Raw genomic sequence first — 24,697 nt, forward strand, 5'->3', positions numbered from 1 at the left:
CCTTAAGATGAAAGACGCCAGGTTTCCATGCTAGACGGGATAACAAATTCTCCTTTGCTCAAACACTTCCGGGGCTGGGCTTTTGAAGAAGTCGCTAATGGATTGTATTTGTCACATCCCTTTAGTGAGTTAGCTCAAGAGTGTGGCGTTTGGGTGTGCATGGAGCCAAGCTCACTTCCACAAGCTGATTCATTCACACCGAGAACATTGGGAGGACCAGACACCACTAATGTGAGTCGTTGTGTTACCTAGAGAGGGGCCAGAACCAAACATGCCCAGCCCTGGCATATATGTTCAGATTCAAATCTAAACTTGTCGGCTGGTTCTGCAACACGCGGAACCAAAACTTCAGATCTGAACACTCCCAAATGTGGGGGGAAATTCTCATCCAGGTTTGGATCCAAACTCTGTCCAGGGGACCCATCTCTGGAACCCTCTAGGCTTTGGGCAGCCAAAATCAACATTCAGCCTGGAGAAGGAATTCTGAGAATCCTAGGGGAGATGTTAAACTAAAGCATGAAGGAAGAGCCAGCACATCTCTCCCAAGGAGCAGTGAGGAGCATCAGCCAGCAGGTGGGAGTAGAAGGGAAGGTTTGAAGAAAGTGCTATCTGCTATTACAGCGGGCTTGGAAATTAATTAAAATAAACCTTCTGAGGAGCCACATGGCCATTGCTACAGCCCATCAATGCTGCCTCCTGCTTTATTTTCATTCACCTGAAAGGGTTTGGCTGTGTGAGACACCATCTTTCCTTACCACATCTCGACACACTCAGGGCATAAATTACAGGAGTGGCCTCAGTGCGGACAGCCTTGAGAAAGATGTGCTGTCATGTAATTATGTCTTGTTCCCGCTGAAAACAAAAATATTATCCAATCCTTGAAACCATTTTATAACCACCAGGGCTTTGTGCTGGAGATGGGCAGGAATCTGCTCACGTCCCAGCTGCAACCCTGTCGCATAAATCATCCCATCAGCTTCTCGCTCACACCTCTCCTTCACCGAAAGCCAGTGGGTTGTTTGTGCAAAGTGTTTATAGGGGACAAAGAATCCTGTCCACTCCAGGGTCAGTCTCTCACTGGGAGTTTGCTGTTGCTGCTTTAAAGAATTTGTAGCCCTGGACTCATTATACCAAAAATTTAAGATTGAAAAGGGGATTGGATATGGTTAAGGATAGCAAGAATAGCCAGTTATCCTAATGTATAACAAAAGTTTGGCAGCAGCATTAAACCTCATATTTCAGGGTTGAAACCAATCTCTATTAGAGATCAGGCTGAGACCTGTGTGGGAGGTGGATTGTCCCACATCTGTCTACTGCAGTGTTCTTACTCCTTGCTTGGAAGCAGCTGGTATTGGCCACTGTCAGAGACAGGAGACAGGACTAGAGGGTCCCTGGCTCTGATCCAGTCTGGACAATTCCTGTGTTACCATGGAAGCTTTCAGCATGTCTAAACCCACGCAGACTGCACAGACCTATGCCAATTAGGCCGTTTCTAATCCCCATGCCTTTGGTGACTTGGGGACATCCATTGATTGTTAATTTTAAAGAGCGTGGGTTTTTTTTATTACACGTTTCAGTGAATTCTTACAAATGGTTTGTCCCTCGCTGTCCAGCTTGCTGAGTGCCATGGCAAGGAGCTACAGAAACAAAGGGATGATCTGTTGATGATTATCTGCAGAGATATTTGTGGGACTGCTGAAGAACAAAGAACAAGCCAGTTTAGATGCAGCAGCATCTTAATGGAGGGAAGGATTTTTGTGCTTAGAAGCCTCTTTGAAATGCACAAAGGTTTCCAAAGTGGCCCTGTATTGGTTAGCGCACAGTTAAAATGGGTCTGGTCCATCGAACCAAGCCTGAGGGCATGATGAGCAGCTGTAGTGCCTTCGGCAATGCTCTGAGTGAGAGCCCTGACTGTTTAGCACAAATCTTGTCTACGAGTGTTGAAATATTTCAAAAGCATGGTCTTCAGTCAGCCTGGGGGAGAGGATTTGATTCATTTGAACCCCGCAAAAGCCTTTCATCCACATCTACCAGGCTGTCAGATTACAGACCGGGGGAGTGAGTACTCAGCATAATGAATAAAACACACGCTCACCAGAGGAGGACTTGAAATTGCTGAAGATGTTCCTTGTCATCCGGTTGCAGGGATTCAGCAGACAAACCAGTGCCACAGATCGCTTTAGAAACACCATTCAATGTATGTAAATGACTAAGGGGCATTTTGATCCCTGGGCACACACATGTGGCATCTTTTAACTTACTAGAGTTTGGCCAGTAGTGATTCAGAACCGTTTTTTACGGCCCACCGCTTGAACTAGGCAAGTGCCAATGTCAGCATCAGCTAAGTGTGCAAATCCCTGTGCACACTTGCCAGCCATGGTGGTCTATACAAATCCATTTTAGTAGGTGTGCAATCCTCACTCGTGTGTATGCATCCACAGAGGGACACATCCATTTAGACATACCCTTCTACACTCCCCCAGTTGAAAATTCAGGTCAGCATGACGTCCCATGGAACTTTCCTTAAGTCCTGGTCACGTAATAACCAAGGCAGATTGCTTGCTCAAATGCAGCTTGGGCTTGTAGTGAAATTTGCTACCACGTCATGACTGTTCAGTGACCTGTATGTAATAAATTAGTGATCTCAATCCAGCTGCTAGTGGACAGATTGCTGCATTACAAACATCACCAGCAGAATTGCTGGACTTTGGGGTAATTCCAGCACTGGATGGGCCAGGATCCTGCAAACACTTACACACATGAGTAATTTATGCATGTGAATGGACTGCTTGAATTCATTACAAAAAGTTACTCACATGCATAAGTGTTTGCAGAATAGGAGCTAGAAATTTCTGTCTCATTGCCAACCAGTGGTGGCCAGTATGAGGCTCAAGTGTGGAATGTCATGTCTCTTTAAAAATAGATGATGATGTACATGACGTGCTATGTGTTCCCATATGCATGAATGTGCTACAGATTATTCTCCGGCTTCTAGTCTGTGTGCAAAATAGCCACTCCTCTGTTTCAGTGATCCCTTTACAAGCGAGCACATATTTTTCCAGCTAACGTGCTCCACTGGTGAAGTGAAGTGAATGGTTTGTATGTGTGTGGTGAGAACATGCCGGTTATTGGCAGTGGAAATATTGCTAAGTGGGGTTATGTTGATCACTTAATTTTAAAGCGAGGTGGATGTTTAGCTGTTTCTTTAACTTTGCTTGTTTTCATAGACTCATAGACTTTAAGGTCAGAAGGGACCATTATGATCATCTAGTCTGACATCCTGCACAGCACAGGCCACAGACTCTCACCCACCCACTTCTGTAAACAATCCCTTGACCTATGTCTGAGCTACTGAAGTCCTCAGCTCATTGCTGTTGTGGGCCAAATGTCTGTCACCTGGAGGCTGGATCACTGCAATGCACTCTGCATGGAGGACCACAGCTTAAACCTATCCACCACATAAGCTGATGCAGAGTATGGCAGCCTGCTCGTAAAGCAATACCGCCTGGTAGCAGTATATGTAACCCGTGTTTTGGGTCTGCGCTCGTAGCGTATTGGGTTCTAGGTGGAGTTTTGGCCTAAGGCCCTAAACAGCTTGGGACCTGCTCGTTTAAGAGACTGCTTCTCCCCAAGCCATACCGCCACCGCTGTGTTTGGCAGAGGATCTTGAATTAGCCACTCTTTGGAAGGACCTGCTGGCAGAGCATTTGTCATAGGGCCCATTTCCTTTGGGCTATGCTGCCTCCCAAGGCCTGAAATAGCCTGATTCTGCTGACCGTCTGGGCATGTTGCATAGCCCACGTGCTTGGATGGGCATCACTGGAAGGTGGCCTTTCTGTCTAGTGGAAAAGCGCCATGGGGCTTTTTAAAAGGGGTACGTGTCACAAGACTGGTGCACAAATGCTGTGTAGTAGGGTGGGAGGAAGAAATGCTACCACTCTGGTGAACTTTTATTGTCTATCTCCTACAATCTTGTGTCTTAATGTATGTCAAGGATGCCTACAGCCTTGGTTGGGAGCCCTTTGGTGTGGAGTTTGAATAAGCCTGAAATCTAATTACATACTACAACTGGGCTACTGGTGAATGTTGGTCAGAGTTAAAAGTTGCAGAGTGTGTGTGTAGTGCTGGGGACGTGCTCGGGAAGGCGCGCACCCTCTCTGTAGTGCCGGGGACGTGCGAAGGGAGGAGGGCACTGCGTCTGTAGTGCCGGGGACATGCGAGGGGAGGAGGGCACTGTGTTTGCAGTGCTGGGGACGTGCTTGTGGAGGAGTGCACCACATTTGCGGTGCCAGGTTAGGGTTGCCAAGCATCTGGTTTTCAACCAGAATGGCCAGTTGAAAAGGGACTCGGGCGGCTCTGGTCAGCGCTGCTGACCGGGCTGTTAAAAGTCCGAGCGGCGGCGCCACAGGGCTAAGGCAGGCTCCCTGCCTGCCCTGGCTCCGCGCAGCTCCTGGAAGTAGCGACATGTCCGTGCGGCCTCTAGGCAGAGGGGCAATCAGGGACGCTCCACTCACTGCCCCCGCTCCCTCAGTGCTGGCTCTGCAGCTCCCATTGGCCCTGGCCAATGGGAGCTGCGGGGATGGTGCCTGCGGACACAGGCACCACACAGAGCCCCCTGGCCCCTCCACCTACGGGCCGGACATGGCACTCACTTCCAGGAGCAGCGCGGAGTCATGGCAGGCAGGCAGGGAGCTCGCCTTACCTGCTGCATCGCCGACCGGGAGCCACCTAAGGTAAACGCTGCCGACTGGGAGCCCACCCCCCCTCCAGCACCCCAAACCCCTGCCCCAGGTTGGAACCCCTCCCACACCCTAACTCCCTCCCAGAGTCCGCACCCCAGACCACTGCCCCAGCCCTGAACCCGCACCCCCTCCCGCTCCCCAACCCCCTGCCCAAGCCCGGAACCCCCTCCTGCACCCCAAGCCCTCATCCTCAGCCCCACCCCAGAGCCCACACCCTACAGAACTACAGACTTTGTGAGAACCAGACTCTACCGGCCACGTATTGCACGGGACGTTGAACAATACTCCAAAAGCTGTTCTCTGCATTGCCAGGAAGACATCGCCCAAACACTCAGCTGAGTTAGTTCCCAGCACAAGTAAAGGGCTCATGGATCTGGTCTGTGTGGACTCTTTATCTCTTGAACCAGAGCAACACCACCAATGTCTTGATCATCACGGAACACTTCACGCACTAGGCACAAGTTTTCCTGACTAAGGACCAACATGGTAAAGGTACTCTGGGAACAGTATTTCCATCATTATGGCCTGCCGGCACGAATACAGTCTGGCCAAGGCAGAGACTTCAAGAGTAGTTTAATGAAGGAAATTGCTGCAGGTGGCAGGTGTTAAGAATTCCCACTCCGTGCCGTAGCTTCTGCAGGGTGACCGTCAGCAGGAGCTTGATCCTGCTCAAAAGCCCCATCGGAATCAGCCCATAAGTCATCTTGTGCATGCTTACAACTTCACCCAGAATGAGTCTACCAGATTCTCACCCGACTACCTAATGCTTGGTAGGGAAGCTTGTCTGCCTGTGGATATGTGCTTTGGAGTATCTCCAGATGGCGCCAGTCAAGAAGTCTACGTGCAATACGTAACGCAGCTTAAAGAACAACTGAGTGCGGCCTACAAGTTCCCAAGGAATGCTGCAGAGAAAGGGAACTCCAGTAATAAGTACAGATACGACAGACAAATAATTGAACAGGATTTGCTACCTGAAGACCATGGACTCATACAAAAATCTCAGTATCCCTGGGGAGCACAGTTTCAGCAGCCGTTGGAGGTCTGGCCCGTACATCATAGTTCAGAAGCTACCAGACATTCCAGTGTACCACTTGAAGTGAGAAAGTGGACCAAGCAACATAAAAGTTTTGCACAGAAACCAGCTTCTGCCAATAGGACAGTTAGTTCATTTTCTTGAAGCACCCACAGTGAAACCCCGTGATTCACCCAGTGGCTAGAAATCAGGAACCCAAGTCATCTGAAGGAAGTAATCTTGCTCCTCTAGAGGAAGAGTGCAAGTCGGCCTCAGATGATGAGACACAGTGTGTTTATCCATCGCCAATGCTTTTTGACACCCCTATATTTGACAGGCACCCTTCTTCTGCTGCAGAGAAAGCAGTCACCGTACCCGGTCCTGGAGCACAGCTCCAACAGAAAGGCATGGTAGAAGTACGTAGAGCACAAGAAAGTGAGATTATAGATGCTAGCACAGTTCCTCAAGTCACACACCCACCTGACTTTACCCCTAAAGTCGCGAAGACTACAGCGAACACAGAAGAAGGATTTTCAGAGGAAGCAAGGCCTCAGAGACTGATAAAGCCTGTGTGCCATCTCACCTACGATTCCCCTGCAGTGCCTGGTGAGTTTTTGTTGAGTGTGGTGCAAAGGTTCATATCAGCTCTGGCTAATTTTGTCAGATGCTGTCTCATGTGTTCCCTGTGAAGGTTCATACTATATAAAGTAAAAGATAAACGTTATGATGTGGTTAAGCAGGAATTATGTGTAACCAGATAGCACTGTTTAGATAAGTGACTTGCAGACCTTGCAGTTTTGGACATTGGACACTTTGGACTTTTGAACAGTTAGAGTCTAAGTCTTGATGGCGGCATCAAGATTAAGGATGTAGCCCCCCCCCCACACACACACACACACACACCCTCTTAGTGAGGGGGCTGTGCCCCAAGAGAAGAAACTCACCTTTTAGGCCTCCATGCGGTCCCCAACAAGAGTCCTACACTGTTGACTTCCCAGGCAGCAGGAGAGGGATGCAACTCCCCAGTCACCCTGGCAACCCTCCTCCCTCGACAGCACTTCCAGGCCCAGCAACTGGCCAGTCTGTAACCTCGGCCTACAGAAAAGCCTCAGGAGAAGACAATCTGCTCCTCCTTCCCCTAGCCTGCCTGCAACAGGCCGAGACAGTCCAGTTCTCCTCCTGCCACCATCTGCAGCCTGCCTGCCCTGCAGCCAGCCCACACCAGAGCTGGGATTTGGGCTCCAGAGACCTAACTACAACTGAACCCAGGGGTTCCAAGCTTTAAAAACTGTTCCAGGAGAGAGTGGGCAGTTAGTCCCTCTCCAGCAATCCCCAGGGAGGACCTGCTTGCCTGCATGAGTCTCCTGCCTGCTCAGCCAGAAAAGGACCCTGAGTGAGTCCCCTGTGTTAGAGTTAGATAGGTAGGGTTTAATGTCTCACCATTAATGCACATTGCATGTGCAAAAGGGCTTTCAGCTACCTGAATCGTCAAGCCCTACATTGCCAGTTCCCAGTGTAGTGAAGTGTGTTTCTAACGCCATCTCCTTACAGGCCTGCAGCATGTCTCTATGTGCAACACCCAGGTACCTGAGCCATGGGAACAGAGAGCGGGGAGACTCTACTGTTTAGGAGCACTGGGGAGATGTGTGATCACCTGACTTCGTATCGGTGTAGCCTTTAGTAATTAAACAGCATCATTAAATCTCTCTAAGCATTTTAATCATTTAATATTTGTATTGTCCAGGTCTCTTTAATCAAATCCTAACATAAAGTTTTTAGTTATTGTTTTAAAATTTGTTTGCGTGTGTGAGTTTGAATTATTTGTGAGGTCTTGCGTGGTAGCCACGGCCTTAGTGTGGTTAACCCCGTGTCTCACTGGAGGCACCGCCAAGCAGCGTGAATCTTCAGCACACCAAGCAGGGGCAGCGTCGGGGGCCTACCAGCAGCACCGTGAAACTAGCCCAGAAAACAGAAACTTGGGGACTGTCCAAAGCCTGTGAAGTCCCCATCTCCTGTCCGCACCTCATACAGGTACTAAGCCAGCGCCAAACGGGGATTACATGTGTAGTGGTGGGTTAGTTACTCAGAGGTTTGCAACCGTCAGTCTGGTGTAGTTCTTTGGTTTTTAAATCAAGAATAAGGTTCTCACAGAGGGATTAACTCGCACCATTGCATGCAGGGTGTAGGGTAGGTTCCTAGTTACACTGTTAAATGTAACTGGCCAGTTCCTCAGCCAGTGAAAATCGACTCAGCCCCACCTGACTTCAGTGGACTTACATGGGCCAACATCAGTGTGCTGTAGGCCGCATCCTGCCCTGAGGGGAAAACACACATCTGATTGACGTCAGTGAGGTTTTCACAGAAGTATCCGAGGTCAAAATTGACACTGCTGTGTGCAGTGTGGTGAGATAAGGTTTCTGTGAATGCCTGCCCGTTTGCCGTTCCTGATTTCTGTGTGTTTCAAACTGTAACCTTAAGCTAAGCTGTTCAGGTTACTGTAGTGACTGGCTGCATTAGTCTCAATGCCGTCAGGCAGGGATCCCAGCCACGTGGCTTTATACTTGTTCTTTTCAAACCCGCAGGCGCCCTGTTCTCAGCCTGCGCTGGCCACGTCCTAGCATTCTCCCAATGTAACCTTAGTTGAGCACTTGTCTGGTGCTGGCTCGGGAAACCGAAGGCGTGACATTAACAGCTCAGCTCCCAGAGGGAGGGAGAGACTCTTTCCTTAGAGAGAGCGAGGGAATGGAACTTGGCCCTTAAAATCCAGCCCTGCCTACATGACAGCTGAAGGAAGGAGGGGCTGATGCCTACGTAGAGGCAGTTCCATAAAGGCCTCCCTGTGGTACAGTCCCCAAAGGCAGTGCTGGGTGGTAGATGTGGAGCCCTCCAAGGCAGAGCTGTTAGAAAGAAGCTGTCCAAGAATCAGGCCAACGTATGGATCAGCTCCTGCCTTTGGAGCGTGTTTGAGGTTTAGGCAGTGTCAGCCTTCGGCAAGTTTAATCATTACAAACGTCCCCAGCCTCAGCCAGCCAGTTCTCCTACGCTCAGTTTTCTTTTGAAGGAAGCTGGAATTTCATAACTCAGCTGCCCAAGAGTGGGTGCACCTGTCATGGTTTCCAGTCAGAGGAGGTGTCCTTCCATTGGAGTGACAGGAGCTACAGTGATTGGTGTCTGCGCTGTGGCGGTGATTTCTACCTGCATCGCTCTGGCTGTGTGTCTGACCATTAACAGGAATCCCCCCCAAGGTACAAAGCCAAACCAGTAAATGCTTCTTGACCTTAGATTCTGGCTGATTGGCTCCCAAGGGTGCATTTGGGGCAAGTGGCTAAATTATTTGCATGGGAAAAAGAAGCAGAAACAAACTGGATGGGAGCCAGCTGTGCTGAAAGGGGAGTGGGGGAAGAGAAAGTGAAGACACTAAGGTGTGATAGATGTAATGATGATTGTGTGATAGCTTTGTGGATCAGGGAGAATATCTTACACCATTCATTGTGGAGGAACAGGCTTCATTTGTTAAAAATAAATGGGGTACCTGGAGTCCGTCTGCAGAAAGGATATGTAAGGAGAGCTTCCCCAGAAGTGACACTGCAATGATAATATAAATGCCATCCCAAGGCTGTGTAAACACTGACTTTACAGGTGGGAGAGCTGTCCTTTCAAACTGCATTAAGCTAAACTTAATATACAATTTGTCAGCCTGGAGAGGGGATTTATATTTTGTTTGTCTGCCTGAGTTGTAACAGTCTGTTACTGACATAATGTTTAGAACTGGGAGACTATACAGAGCAAGGTGTTTTTTAATTAGATTTTTAACCACTGCCCTTGCAGGGATCAATGTCTACATTGTTATGCATACGGAGATCAAAAATGCATGGTCGTCTGACCAGCACTGTTCATGTTCATCTGAGCTAAGACGCTCACTGTGTTCGCACCTGCAGTAAGAACTAGGAGTCACAGGACTGTTCCTCACAATTTACAGTCACTCTTGGCACTAACTCCATTGTGTCCCAGCCAAAAAGTCTGCTTAGGCAACAGGTGTAACCCTTTCCCCACCCCCATTGTGCTGCAGCTTTCCACTGAAATCAGCAAAACAAAAGGACATAGTCTGTAGCACTGTTTCTTCTGTGTGGCCATAAACATTTGGGAGCAGTCAGGCAGTTCTCTATTACTTCCCTTCTGGTCCCACTCTTCAAAACCCAGCTATTGCTTGGGTTAGTTTCCCATTTGGTTCCCAAAATTAATTGCAATTAAATCGCACGATTAATTGCACTTTTTAAAACAAGAATAGAATACCATTTATTTAAATATTTTGGGATGTTTTCTACATTTTCAAATAGGCTGATTTCAGTTACAACACAGAATGCAAAGTGTACACTGCTCACTTGATACTTATTTTTGATTACAAGTATTTGCACTGTAAAACAAGAAACAGTATTTTTCAATTCACCTAATAACACCACAGTAATGCTCTTGGAACGCCAACAGACGCTGGTCGGCGACGGGCAGGATCGAAGCGGGGAACCTCAGGAGCTAAATGCTTGAGCCTCTACCCCATGAGCTAAAAGCCAACTGCCTGTGAGCGAAGGCTGTAGAGCAGACTCATTTATATCTCTCTTTAAGTGCTCGCGGATGGGACAGGACACCACACTGAGGCGGTGTGTAGGTTACACAATCTCTTTATCATGAAAGTTGAACTTACAAATGAAGAATTATGTACAAAAAAATAACTGCATTAAAAATTAAATAATGTAAAAGTCCACTCAGTTCTACTTCTTGTTCAGCCAATCACTCGAAAACAAGTTTGTTTACATTTATAGGAGATAATGCTGCCCGCTTCTTGTTCACAATATCACCTGAAAGTGAGAACAGGCATTCACATGGCACTGTTGTAGCAGGCATCGCAAGATATTTATGTGACAGCTGCACTAAAGAGTCATATGTCCCTTCATGCTTCAACCACCATTCCAGGGGACATGCATCCATGCTGATGGCGGGTTCTGCTCGATAACGATCCAAAGCAGGGTGGAGCAATGTATGTTCATTTTCATCATCTGAGTCAGATGCCACCAGCAGAAGGTTGATTTTCTTTTTTGGTTGTTCGGGTTCTGTAGTTTCCACATCGGAGTGGTGTTCTTTTAAGACTTCTGAAAGCATGCTCCACACCTCATCCCTCTCAGATTTTGGAAGGCACTTCAGATTCTTAAACCTTGGGTCAAGTGCTGTAGCTATCCTTAGAACTCTCACATTGATACCTTCTTTGCGCTTTGTCAGATCTGCTCTGAAAGTGTTTTTAAAATGAACAATATATGCTGGGTCATCATCCAAGACTTCCATAACATGAAATATATGGCAGAATGCGGGTAAAACAAAGAAGGAGACATACAATTCTCCCCCACAAGGAGTTCAGTCACAAATTTAATTAACACTTTTTTTTTTTTAAACCATCATCAGCATGGAAGCATGTCCTCTGGAATGGTGTCCGAAGCTCAAAGGGACATAAGAATGTTAGCATATCTGGAACGTAAATACCTTGCAATGCTGGCTACAAAAGTGCCATGCGAATGCCCGTTCTCACTTTCAGGTGAGATTGTAAATAAGAAGTGGGCAGCATTATCTCCTGTAAACGTAAACAAACTTGTTTTGTCTTAGCAATTGGCTGAACAAGAAGTAAGACTGAGTGGACTTGCAGGCTCTAAAGTTTTACATTGTTTTGATTTTGAGTGCAGTTATGTAACAAAAAAAAATCTACATTTGTAAATTGCACTTTCATGATAAAAAGATTGCATTATGGTACTTGTATGAGGTGAATTGAAAAACACTATTTCTTTTATTTTCACAGTGCAAATATTTGTAATAAAAATAATACAAAGTGAGCACTGTACACTTTGTATTGTGTTGTAATTGAAATCAATATAATTAAAATGTAGAAAAACATCCAAAAATAAATGTCAATTGGTATTCTATTGTTTAAAAGTGGGATTAATCACAATTTTTTTTTAATTGCGATTGATTTTTTTTAATCACGTCCGTTAACTGCGACTAATCAACAGCCCTAAAAATTACTTATTTCGAATCTTCCTTGGTATTTCAGACTCTGCACCCAAACCAGCCTTTGAGACAGATGGAGACCTGTTAGAATACCTGCTAAATCTGGGGAGCATTGACAGGAACGATGGATTGCTGGTCACCTGGTACCATTCTGCAAACAAAAAGAGCGAGCTGGCGGATGCCTTGAAGAGTAAAATATATTTTTTCCATCTGTAATAACCTGTGTAGCTAGGAAAGCTAAGATAGCAAGGGGAGCAGGGTCTCACACTTCAGAGTGTAATCAGATCATCTGCAGGATGCAGAAAGGAATTTTCCCCCCCCTTTCTCACTGGGTACAGCACTGAACAATTGACTACATATTTAGTGGGGAGTTTTCCTTCCTTTGAAGCATGGCCAAAAGCAGGATGCCAGACTACGTGATTCAGTGGTCTCGCCCAGTCTGGCAAATCCTAGGTCCCTGTCCTTTTTGTTTCTAATTACATGATATTGGAAAGCCATAGGGTCAGATCCTGGTTCCACTGATGTCAATAGCAAAACTCCTGGTTGACTTCAGTGGGGCCAGGATTTCACTCAGGAGAGTTAGTTGCCAGCACGCAATGTAGGGAGCTCCGGCAAACACTGAGAATATTCGATGTTGGAATGATTTGATCAAAATAGTGGCACCTGAGCATTTGTTGAGTGATTCATTTATCAATTTATCTGATTGGGGCAAAAAAGATATTTCCTACCCAGAAGACAATGCTGAGGGGCTTATCCCACATTTAAGATAAAACTAAATGGATTGAAACTGGGCTTTGTAATAGTAAAAAGTAGAATACTTAAGGAAGAGAAGAGGGCTGCTCAAGTTTAGTGTTCAGATGAGAACATCATTCCACACACTGAACCAAGCAGCAGAAATCCCGGATATGCTGAAAGTTAGGGCTGACCTGAAGCGATAAGCCGGGCTTGCTTATAGCTTCATGAGATAAAGCTAGTCTGTAAAAGTTGAATGTTTCGTGCCACATTCACCTGAAGCAGTTTTATCTTGTGGTGATAACGTACAAGAGGAAAGTACAGAAAGCTCCATAGTGATGCAAGACAGTACCAAAAAAATCAGCTTTTTCCAACCTTGAGAGATAAATCACAGATTAGGGGTTTATCTGCTAACTCAGGTTCATCACAGAGCATTTGGAACCATTCCAGAAAGAAAAACTGAAACTTTCCAGTCTGGTATCACTCACCTGGAATGGCCAGGGACTAGTTACAGCTGGAAGAGAGGGGGGATTTGTGGCCTGATCTGAAGCCCAGTTAAATTAATGGAAAGACTCCTGTTGACTTTAAGGGGCATTGGATCAGGCCTTTTGTTATCATCTCTCTAATCATTTAATGGACCATAGGGGCTCCTCCTTTCCCTGGCCATATTTATGATCAGAGCAAAAACTATTATCCTGGAACTGGTGAAGCTGCTGGCTGCCTTGTAGGTGACCATCCCACTTAAAGAAAGACATTGCGGCTCCTTGGTCTAGCAGAGGCAGGAAACATCACATATGTATCTGTGAGAGACACAGGGCTTGAGCCTCCAAGAGCTGAGCATTGTGGCCCCTATCTAGTAAAGCACTTAAGCACATGCTTAACTTTAAGCACCTGAGTAATTCATCAACTTCAGTATGACTATGCACAGGCTTAAATGCTTTGCTGGGTAGTGAACAGAGTGTGCAGCACCTTGCAGGATTGAGCCCATAGGGAGCTGCCTTCATATGTTGTGAAGACACTGACAAGTGTGGAGGGTGTAATTTACATACACAGACTCCAGTCAAGGATTCATACTGTGAATTCATTGCGCACACAGGTGATGTCATGATCCTGGAAGCAGATGTCAACATAGAAGGACATAACACTCCTAATGAGACCGACAAGCCCATCATGGCCCATCCCCCCGCTACTTACAGTGACAACACTCTTCAGGAATGGCTGGATGTCGTCCTTAACTCATCTAGCAAAGGTAATCTAAAGTGCTATGCCTTTAAACAAGCTGATGTAACCTTTTGCCCTGAGTGGTCTATGAACATACGGAATTCGGAAGCATGCTCTTCACACCCCATTTGGCAGGGAATGAAGGGGCAGTGCTGGGGACTAGCAATAGGCAATGTTAAAGATATCATCATCATCATCAATTATTTGTACGACCATAGTGCCAAGGAGCCTTAGTCCTGGACCAGGACCCTATGGTGCTGTAGAAACAGGCCTCCTATTTACATTTGTGCATAATTGGCCAGCTGCTATTATCAAATACAAATGGAATTTCTCAATGGATTCTTTCTCGGACAGGTATCAAGCTGGATTTCAAAAGCATCAAGGCAGTTGGCCCATCTCTGAATATTTTACTAAAGAAATCCTCGGAAGTGAAGCTCAATAGACCTCTGTGGTTGAACGCAGATATTCTAATGGGTCCCAATGTCCCCATAAACACTGCAATTAACGCAAGTTTGTGAGTAAAATGCATTTTTCTTAAATCACTTTCATGGCTTATTTTGCACTTTTCAGTTACTTATATCCCAGGATGTACTGACCACTTCCATAGCTTTGGAACAAAATACGCTGTTATACACTAGCAACAGTCCTCTACTGCAGTAAGAAATCTGTGACCCCAAGAAGCGCCAAGAATGGAGTTCGGTTAAAGAGCTGACAAAGATGGGCAAAAAAAAGTTTATATAGGAAAGAAGACGACAACCAACCATTTAAGATCCCAGGTCACTGAGTGCCTAATCCAGCTATTCACGTGCGTGGGGGGCTTTCAATAGGCTTTGGATCAAGCCCCCGGAGAACATATTTAGATTCCAGAAATCACTCCCTCCTCCAGTTGCCTGCTGGAGTCTTGAGTTTAATAATCCTTGGTTACCCTGTAACAGCTGGTAACACTGTTAGCCAGGGCTATGCAAAAATTTTCCATTGAAACTGTTTGACAGAAAATTGTGTTTTTAAACTAAAACAGCTTCCCATGGAGAATTTTGACTTTTCATCAAAAAATCTAAACCCTTGAAAATTTACAAATTCTGATCTGGGGACACCACCACGGTGACTCATGGGAGTTGTATCTTGGAGGTCTCCTGCTCCCATTCTCCTCTACGGTAAATAAAGGAGAAACTGATTTTTGAACTCTGTTGGTTTAAAGTGATCTGCTCAAATTTCTCAGTGCACATACTGTTATTAATAGGAGCTCTCAGACTGTATTTAAAAAATTAAAACCTACATCTTTAAGCCCACAAAAAAGCCAGGAGTTACAGAGTTAACACTGAAAATCTGGGGTTTCCATCCCAAATTTAGCTCAGACTATTTTGGAACACACACACCCCACCGGAAAGGGAGTTAAAGTAGGAGCAACAGAATGGACTTTTAAACTCCGCTCTGAACTTTTTCCTCTCGTAAGGAAAAAAAATCCTGTACAGTTTAATAGGAATCAAACCAGTGGGGTTCTACAGAAATTACTCTAAAAACCTACAGAGTTTCTATTTTCTATACAATTGTTAAATCAACCTCTGGCATTTTAACCCAGGATTTCAAAACGCCAGAGTCTTTTTAAAAAAAAAAAAAAATTAGCTGGAATGGATAGCCCAGCCCAAAGTCCAAACTTTCTGAGGTTCACCAACACCTAGACTCTATTTTTGTACAGTTTTTCCAAATTACTACGTCTTTTACTGCATTGCTCAAAATACATGGCAATCCGAGCATGGACTGGGGTAAAGTTCCTCTTTTTATTCAGGATTCTGTCACCAGACAGGTATTTTCACTCAGCACCATTTGCAGTCTTATGTGAATCAATAGAGAGGCCACTTCTGCTTCATATGAGGAGCAAGCCAAGGGTCTAATGGGTTAGCGTTGAGCTACAGTAAAACCTACCTGTCCACAGCAAAATTTCCCAGTCAATATGCATCACCGTGATGAGTTTCTACTGTGGTCTGCCCAGACTCTCACCTGTTTCCCAAGAGGCGGGAGGGGGAGAGAGTTCTTGAGAGTTGCCTATAAAAAGCAGTGTGTGTAGTACAGTAGATATAAAAGGAGTGCCATCTGGTGTGTTGTTCATAAGTTTGTAGGTTTAATAAAGTTGTTGTTTACTGGCTTCTTGCTTGCAGGTCTTAACAGTAACTGTTGCTCTGTACGTGGTTCCTTTAGATTCCTCTCACTCGTCCAGGAGAAGTACCCAAACTGCACACTCTCTCTAGGGTGGACGACCCTCTATTCATTTCTGTTCCCCAACAAAACCTACACTCAGAAAATGATTCAAGAGATGCATAGCATCGCGGGGACGCTGCCCCAAAGGGTCACCTTCCCTGCCAGGGCCGTCCTGTTGAGATTGGCTTGGCCCCATTTCAGCTGGCTGCTGGCTCAGTCGCATAGGTAAGGAGTTAACCACACAAGTTCATCTTTAGTCCTTTGAGCAGGATTAACTAAACCACTTAAACCAGTGGTTCTCAACTTTTCCAGATGACTGGACCCCTTTCAGGAGTCTGATTTGTCTTGAGTACCCCTGGTATCACCTAACTCAATAACTACTTGCCAACAAAGTCAGAAATGAAATTCAAAAGGGTGTCACAGCCTATGATTACTGAAAAATTGCTGACTTTCTCATTTTTACCATAGAATTATAAAATAAATCCATTGGAATATAAGTATTGTACTTCCATTTCCCTGTGATGCTTGAGCCTGTTTTTCCACTGGTGAGCCGGGTCTGAAGCCCAAGCCCTGCCGTCCAGGGCTGGAGCATGTAACTGTTTCGTGGGGGGACCCTATGGCGTGGGTCCCCGGGCAGTTGCCTTGCCACCTCCTAATGCCAGCCCTGCATCTGTGACCCCCCTAAACCCATCCCATGACCACCCTTGGGGCTGCAAGCCCCAGGTTGAGAAACACTGATCTAGATGAGTTGAGTATGCCCTAGAAGACCTCTGCGTACCCCCAAGGGTCCACATACCCCTAGTTGAGAACCACTGACTTAAAGAACGGTACCGGCCACCAGCACCTTGCCTACACTGCAGCTCCAAGTGGTCGGGCCTCTAAGTACAAATTATTCCCATGTCACAGAAACCTTTCTATAGTCAGACACTTGCAAATAAACAACCCTTCTACAGTGTCTCTCATTAAAAGAGAACTGCTCAGGGTGCTGGACAGTGTCATCTTTCCAGATCCCTAAACCTACAGAGCATCACTTATTTTCAGAACTAAAAACTTCCATTTGAAAGGGACCAAACTAGCTATGGCTAATTAGACAACTGTACCTCCAGTATTGAAAAGCCAGCCAGAGAACCTGCGAGAATCCCAGGCCAGCTCAATGCTCTCTCTTCTCCACAGGTATAGCCTGACTCTGTGGCAGGGGAAGATGGATCCAATCACAGTGGAAGATCTCCTGTTCATCCGGGATAATAGCCGTGCTGAACAAATCTATTACGACATTTACAATCCTGTTCTCTCTCAGTTCAAGGAAGTAGCATGTATGTTTGTATCACAGTAGCGCCCAGAGGCACCAAATGAGATTGGGACCCCACTGTGCTAGGTGCTGTACATACACATAGGAGGAGACAGTCCCCGCTCCAAAAAAGCTTATCTAAATAGACAAGACAAAGGGTGTGAGAAGAAACTGAGGCTCAGAGAGGTGAAGTGACTTGTGTAAGGTGACAGCAGCTCAGTGGCAGAGCTGGGAATAGAAGCCAGGGCTACTGACTCCCCTTCCATTGCCCTGTCCCCAAGGCCACACTGCCTCCTAAAGCTACACCAATTTCAAAGGGGCTCAGACCCACGGTGGTGAGACCGTCCAAGTGCGCCTTCGCTAGCAGCTAACTTGAGCCCACTTGAAAGAACAATTATGAAAGGCAGAGAAAATGTCCTGGCTATATTTTGATGTGCACTTATGCAGTGAGGGTGCTCTATACTGTAAATAGGCACTTGCTCTGGGACCTGTAACAAAGTTTCTTTGTTTTAAAGAAAGGGGTTGTGCTCTTTTTTCTCCTTTTTTGATACACAGGAGGCCTGAAAGATTGTTTAAAGGTTTCTTCTGCTAGTTTTTTACCTTGAAGATATCATAAGTCTGGTTTCCAGTTAGTGTTGCTGGAAGACTTGTTGAGGCCATAAAGGATATCTATCTGATGGCACACACTGACTGAAAAGGCACAGGTGTTGAGTCTAGAACAAAGGCATCCTTTCTCCCGAGCATCCGTTACCCATTAGAGTTAAGTAGGTGTTAACCAAAACAAATTCCCAGAGTTTTAAACAGTCTGGGCTAAAAAAAAAGGTCTTCCTCCTTCAGTAGCTCCTAAGCTAGTCTTTTGTGATGTCATGATTTCATTAGATCTCTGGGTTCTTCCAAGGTAGAGAAGACCTACATTTCTAAAGTCATAAAATTAAAGTAGAAGAATTAAAAAGTAAATTCAAGGTTTCCATTATACATCGAAGAAACAAACAAGGAATCATTAGAGAGACAATAATCCATTTTCTCCCCTGCCTTTTGCAGGTTACTCATCCTGTACAGTCAGGAAGTATTCGTCCCAAGCTCTGCTCTCAGGTCCCTCTGCACAACACATGGGATTGGCAGAATTTGAGGCTGACCCTTTCAGTTTGGGAGCAATGAGTCCCTCTACCTTCCCCTACCGCCTCCCGAACTAGTAGGCACCCTTTTCTCAGAAGTGTACTTGCTTCCCCTCTGGTACAAGAAGGATAAACAGCTGTACTCCACTTAGTCAAGATGGGGTTTTATTGGCTCTATTCCAGAGACCCAACTTAACTTAATGATCATGTGTACTACTTAAGACTATTAGCTAAATTGCTGCTTATTGGGAACACATTCAAGCTAGGTCAAGGGACTAAGCAGTGTTTAACTATATGTGAAATTCTAGGCTGTGATCTAGTTTGAGCAGAGTCAGATGACAAAGTGGTAAATATGGTCTACACGATAGTTTCAACTGTTACCATAGTTGGTACAGCTGTCATGATGGCAAGTTATGGCTCCTACATGGTATCCTACTGTAGCCATAGCCCTAAAGACAAAAGCACACACAGTACTCTGAAAGGGAATGATTTTACTCAGCATTTTCCCCCTCCTCTCAACCCAACAGTGAATTCAACAAGAAAGAGATTCTACTATCCTGGAGGCAATTTGCTAGATTACTTTCACCCAGCAGACTCCGATGAACTATGGATAGAGTGGTATGGGATGGATCACTATGAGAACAGGCTGGAAACACTGTCAATTCTTAAAGGTGAGTAACACGTCTTTCCCCATGTACCGATCTAACAGAACTGGAGGGGTTTTCATAAGTCGTCACAGACGTGGCAGTTCCTAAGAGTTGTAGCTCATGCTATAGTTCTCAGACTAGGGTCAGTAAGTCCCAGTGAACTTTCTGGTGGCCTATAAACCCAATTTACAGACAGCAGTGAGGCAGGTTAGGTAATTGAGAGCTTGGGAATGGATGACAGGAGTAGTCTATGCATCTCCTAGAACAAAGCCTGCAGAACATGTTGCAAAAAACACCACAATAATGAGAACAGTGTAAGGAGACAGGGTGAAACAAGGGGATATAAATGGGATTAAACTGAGCACAAGGTTATTGTAGGGGGGTTTCAGTACTGCTAACCTTACTGCTGCAGGCGGTGGCGCTGCCTTCAGAACTGGGCAGCTGGAGAGCGCTGGCTGCTGGCCAGGAGCCTAGTGCTGAAAGCAGCAGTGCAGAGATAAGGGTGGCATGGTACGGTTTTGCCACCCTTACTTCAGCACTGCTCCTGGCAGGGCGCTGCCTTCAGAGCTGGGCACCCGGCTCTGAAGGCAACGCACAAATAAGGGTGGCAATACTGTGACTCCCCTGTAACTTCCTTTTGGGTCAGGACCTCCAATTTGAGAAACGCTGGTCTCCCCATGAAATCTGTATAGTATAAGGTAAAAGCACACAAGACCAGCTTTCATGGGGGGAAACCAGATTTCACGGGTCCTGACGTGTTTTTCACGTCGGTGAATTTGGTAGGGCCCTATCTATGAAATAGTCTATGAAAGCAGTAGGAAAAGACCCATTGTTGGAGTAATATAAAACCAGGCTGTTTCAGGCAATGAAGAATCTATATGAGGAACAATCCTGGGTTAGGTTAGAAGCAGGATTAAGATTCCCAAATGCTACTGGTCGAAAGGCCAAAAGGTGGAAGGTTACCTCTTACCCTAGTGTGAATCTCACTATGCTACCAGATATGAATCAATTATTTTCCCCATCCCCAATTAACTATCTGGAGAGGATACACTAGGAACTGGTGGATGATGCACAGAACAGTGAAAGCGCTCGTTATCTGCAGTTAAGAATACACTTTGAATCAATTACGCAGGCAATCAGTATCTATCATTGTTGTATATTAAATATCATATAGTCCAATGAAAATTAGCGGTTGAATTGTTTCTACCCAAACACATATAATGGAGCCGTGTAGCTCCTTTCCTCCCTTTAAATCTTAGTGCTAATTACACATAACAAATACATTGCTATGTTAAAGGGATCACTGAGGCTCAGGCTGTTATGTACTATCTCCCTTTCCTTTGTTCTCCAGAAAAGAGGGGCATGATTGCCTTGGACATTGCATTACAGAACAGCACCAGTGGAAATCTCATTCCCGTTGCACTGTATCCATCAGCAGGCCTCCCCCTGGAACAGTGTCTAGTTACAGTATACAGACATCTCAATCCTTGGGGGATATTCCTGAACATAACAGAACCTGGAGCACTTCGCCCTACTCTTGAGCTCCTTAGTAAGCTATATGCCCAGAATCTGTTATGGAACCCCATCTGGATAAGCATGGCTCTCTCCTTTGGAAGCTTTGAGACACCGGGATACATGCAAGGTGAAGAATTCTTAACAGCCATCAACATCATTTTCCCGTATGTTACCATAGCCCCTGGCTGGCCCAGGGAAGTGCTAACTGCTGGTTACACCGGCCCATTGGTAGAAGATATGCTCACACTCTGTAAGGATCTCTGGCAACAAGTGTCATTTCAGCTGGAGGCTGTGGCGCTGAGTAGATCATGGCTGGCAACTACAAAGCTGTTGGAGATTTCACCCAGCTACACCATCACTGTGCAACACAGTTACACAGAGGGTAGCTACTGTGGTGGCTTCCCAGGACTCCGGTCTATCCGAACACATACACAGAAGGGGGTCTATTATAACATACCAAGACAATGCAGAAGTGCTTTGATGGTGGATGTCGGGGAGGGATAGCTCAGTGGTTTGAACGTTGGCCTGCTAAACCCAGGGTTGTGAGCTCAATCCTTGAGGGGGCCATTTAGGGATCTGGGGCAAAAATTGGGGATTGGTCCTGCTTTGAGCAGGGAGTTGGACTAGATGACCTCCTGAGGTCCCTTCCAACCCTGATATTCTGTGATCACTGTGTTTTCAAACCAACTTCTTAGAACTTCCCTGAGAGCCTGGTAAGTGCCCCAAGTTTTTCCAGGGCCCATTTGTTAGGAAAACTTCTCTTCTGAGTGATCAGCCTTGGCAAGCATTACTCTGGCAATCACAGTAGTGGCAGGTCTGTCACTGACTCCTGCACTTGGGGGACTGGGCAGTAGAACTATTCTCTAAATAGAGTTTAATTTATTTGGTTGTACTTTTTGCTTTGAACACGTCTCCCAACAGATCCCCTTTTGGTTTGTAGTGTCAGGCTGTTCAGTAGTTAACACACTGGCGGGGTGGGGCGGAAGGGACGGGCTTCTCTCTTTAAGGAAGGATGGTTTGTGGTTAAGGCAGTGCACTTGGACTCAAATCCTGGCTCTACCACCACACACACTGTGATCCCGAGCAAATCCAATGGGGCTAGATTATCAAAAGAAGCTCAAAACCCCACCGCTCCCAGTGGGATACTTCTGACTAGATTTTTGAGATTAAGCACCCAACATACCGAGCCCTTTTGAAAAAAAAAAAAAAAAATCAGTCCTTAATCTCTGTGTCTCCGTTTTCCCCATCTGTAAAATGGAGATGGGATTTCCTCTCTCCTACCTTTTGTCCGTTTGAGCAGATTGTAAACTCTTGGGGGCAAGGACTGTCTTTCTGCAGGTAGGTGTAACCTCTAGGAGCTGCTGTCAGACAAATAATTGTTTTAAATAAATGTAATTTCATCTGCTTGAGCTGGAGGCCTGTTTTCTGGACACAGTTTGGTTGTGGGGTTTTTATCTATGGCTAGTTATTGCTAAGGTGGAACTCTCCACATAGCCCAGTTTCTCCCCCTTTCGCCTTGGAGGGACATTTTCTTTACAGTGGTTTGCTTCAGGTTACCCCCAGGAGATAAGCACAGACTCTAGCTCGTCAGCATCCAGCTCGCTCCCACACCAGTTTCACAGGCACTGTAGTTTGTGATCAACCTCCACAACAAAAGTAAAGAAGTGGTGGGGAGAGGGGCATATTTCTTCTTCCCAGCTAGGATCTGCCAGTACCTTTCAGAAAAGCGTACGTATCAAGAGTGCGGGCACAGTGTATTTTTGGGTGTGCTTTAATGGTCACTTCTCCATACCTATGGCCGTAGTCAGCAGCAAGAAGTCTTGAGCCTGCCTGAAGAGATCTAGAACTCAGCCACGAATCCAGGAGATGCCTGGCTGGGATGACTAATATTTTAATCAGATATTTGAGTTGCACAGTTGAACATCACAGAATAAAGGCCCAAAAAGCAGGAAGACTGGAAATCCATCCCCGTAGTTGTGCTTTATTTACCAACAAAGGAGGGGAAAATCCTTCAGACAGCAGCAGTGCAGGTTTAAAAATTCTTAAACAAGAAGAATCAATTTCCCACAGAAAACAGTTCAATTTCCCTTACTCTGGGGCTGATCAAGAAAAATACTCAGTAACTAAAGAAAACCCGGCGAGACGAACTCCTGAGGTCAGAAGGTGAATGGGGCTTCTTTATTACCACTCCCATTCTTTTTATGGTGTGTGAAAGACAGAACATGGAATTGCAGCACATCAATGAGGTATCCTGCATCATAATGCCTAGTGTGTCAAATACAACAGTACCGTGTTACAGGAGACCAGGCTGGCCTTCTCCCCCACCCAAATCCTGTCCTGATTTACTTCATTGGATTAAAAGATGGACAATTCCTCCATTGGATTACAAGAACTGGTGAAAAAAATAATCCATTTAGTAACCTTTACTTTTGTACAAAGGTTCAAGTGCGGGTGATGCTGTCAGAAAGTCAATTCCTGAACATGAGGTTACAAGACAGAATACAAATAAAATAAGGCTAGTGCTTTTTAAGCAGATTACACACTGCTCTAGCCCTAGACCTTAGAGTGAGCTGACTGACTTCACAGTGAAACACTGGCCATGTAGGAACCACGTGGACCTCTCTCCCCATCCCACCCCAGGCCAAATTTTGCACTCGGATAAACCATAATAGTTGCCACAGAGTTTGGCCCTAATAATCCCTCTCCCTGATTAGGTAGATTGGCTCCAGCCATTACATTTCTCACCATCATCAAGCACACTAGAGAGAAGAGCGAATTTTAGTCATGCTACAATAGATGATTTCAAGTCATTGTGCTCCTAGCAATGCCACTAACATTATCTAAGTAATTACTCTCCATGTGCTCTCACCTACACAGACCAATCGCTTCAATATGTACAAGATAGTCACACAGCACTGTGCAAAAAGGGCCAACAGTCACAGATTCTGAAGCCCGACTGCGATCTCATCCTTGTTCTTCTGCAGGAATCCCTCACAGGCTTTGAAGGTAACATAGAAGTCCGAGGACAGTCCTGCAATGTTAGTTGTGACGTAAGCTAGGTATCCTGGAGCAGCCTGGTTGTAATAGGACACCTGAAATCCACAACACATTCATTAAGACAGCTATGGAGACATCCACAGGCGGAAACCTACATAAGTCATTTTCTAATAAGTACAGCAGCAGCATAGGTACTGGCTTCCTCTTCCCATGGTTCAGCAGGGGCTCTCTCCCCAGTGGCTCTGAATAGCGGAGAGGTTTGGGGATGTACAGACCGTAGAACTGCCAGTTCCTCTGATCCAGTGGCTGTGAACCCCCCTTGGGTGCAGAAGGGTAGTAGCCACTATCCCAGCCCATAACTTTGAATAGCAGCTGTGGAAAGGTTCCTCTGCGGCCTGGGGACAATGAATACCCAGCTTCTCGCTTAGTTCCTACCAATCCCTCTGGCTTTGTGTGGGCAAGGGTGAATTCCAGCCTTAGTGCTCAAAGCAAAGCCAGCACACGAGGGCTTGGAAAAGTTGGGGTTGGACACAAATACGGTGGCCCAGACTGTTCTGATAGCATGGAAAGGGGAGATTTTGAAAAGGTTTTTAGAATTTGAAAAAACCTTTCAGTCCAGACTACAGTAGTTGAAATGCAGTTCAACTATTAGGCCTCCATTACGTAGTATTAACATTTCCTCTTGTCAAAGTGACTTGAGTTCACACTCAGACCACACTGGTACATCCACTCGGCAGGGGACAGCCTGGGACATGCAGCCCTTTGGCAAGGGAGGGTTATTGGGACAGGGCTGGGAGTCAGAAAATCTGGGATCCATTTTCAATTCAATGCTTCCTCTGTCCCCGAGAACAAGTCATGGAATCATGCTGTGCCTCAGTTTCCCCACCTGTAAAATGGGGGTAGCCTAATTTATCCACCTGAGCAATGTGGGCAAATGTGTGCACACGAAGGTGAGGTGTTATGTGAGAGTAAGAAGGAGGGTGTTGGAGGGGGGGATGGGGAGAGGTTTTTGTTTTGTTTTTTTAAAAAGGGAGGGGCTTGAAAATTGAAGGACTCCAGCTATTCCCCCAAATCCCCAACCCAGCACAGACAGGGACGTGCAGCACCAGACTTGCAGGCCCTTCTGTTTGCCCCCTCTGAACCGGGCACTGGGGAGCTGAACTAAAGCACACTAGTACCAACCA

At 46.0% G+C, this 24,697-nt stretch overlaps 2 protein-coding genes across 2 annotated transcripts in view; one reads left to right on the forward strand and one right to left on the reverse strand.

The window, feature by feature from the left end:
• Window positions 1-8,800: 8,800 nt before the first annotated feature.
• Window positions 8,801-21,850, forward strand: FAM151A (family with sequence similarity 151 member A). Its single transcript, XM_074962304.1, has 8 exons — window positions 8,801-8,999; window positions 11,846-11,992; window positions 13,631-13,783; window positions 14,110-14,269; window positions 15,952-16,176; window positions 17,125-17,264; window positions 18,882-19,025; window positions 20,353-21,850. The coding sequence occupies exons 1-8, from the start codon at window positions 8,864-8,866 to the stop codon at window positions 21,018-21,020; spliced, it is 1,773 nt and encodes a 590-aa protein (XP_074818405.1). The 5' UTR covers window positions 8,801-8,863; the 3' UTR covers window positions 21,021-21,850.
• Window positions 21,851-22,465: 615 nt separating this feature from the next.
• Window positions 22,466-24,697, reverse strand: part of ACOT11 (acyl-CoA thioesterase 11) — a 112,384-nt gene continuing 110,152 nt past the window's right edge. Inside the window, exon 16 of the mRNA XM_074961679.1 lies at window positions 22,466-23,608. Within this exon, the coding sequence (XP_074817780.1) occupies window positions 23,453-23,608 (156 nt within the window). The 3' untranslated portion in view covers window positions 22,466-23,452. The remainder of the gene's footprint in view (window positions 23,609-24,697) is intronic.

This window comes from Natator depressus, chromosome 8, assembly GCF_965152275.1.
Source record: "Natator depressus isolate rNatDep1 chromosome 8, rNatDep2.hap1, whole genome shotgun sequence".
Lineage (NCBI taxonomy): Eukaryota > Metazoa > Chordata > Testudines > Cheloniidae > Natator > Natator depressus.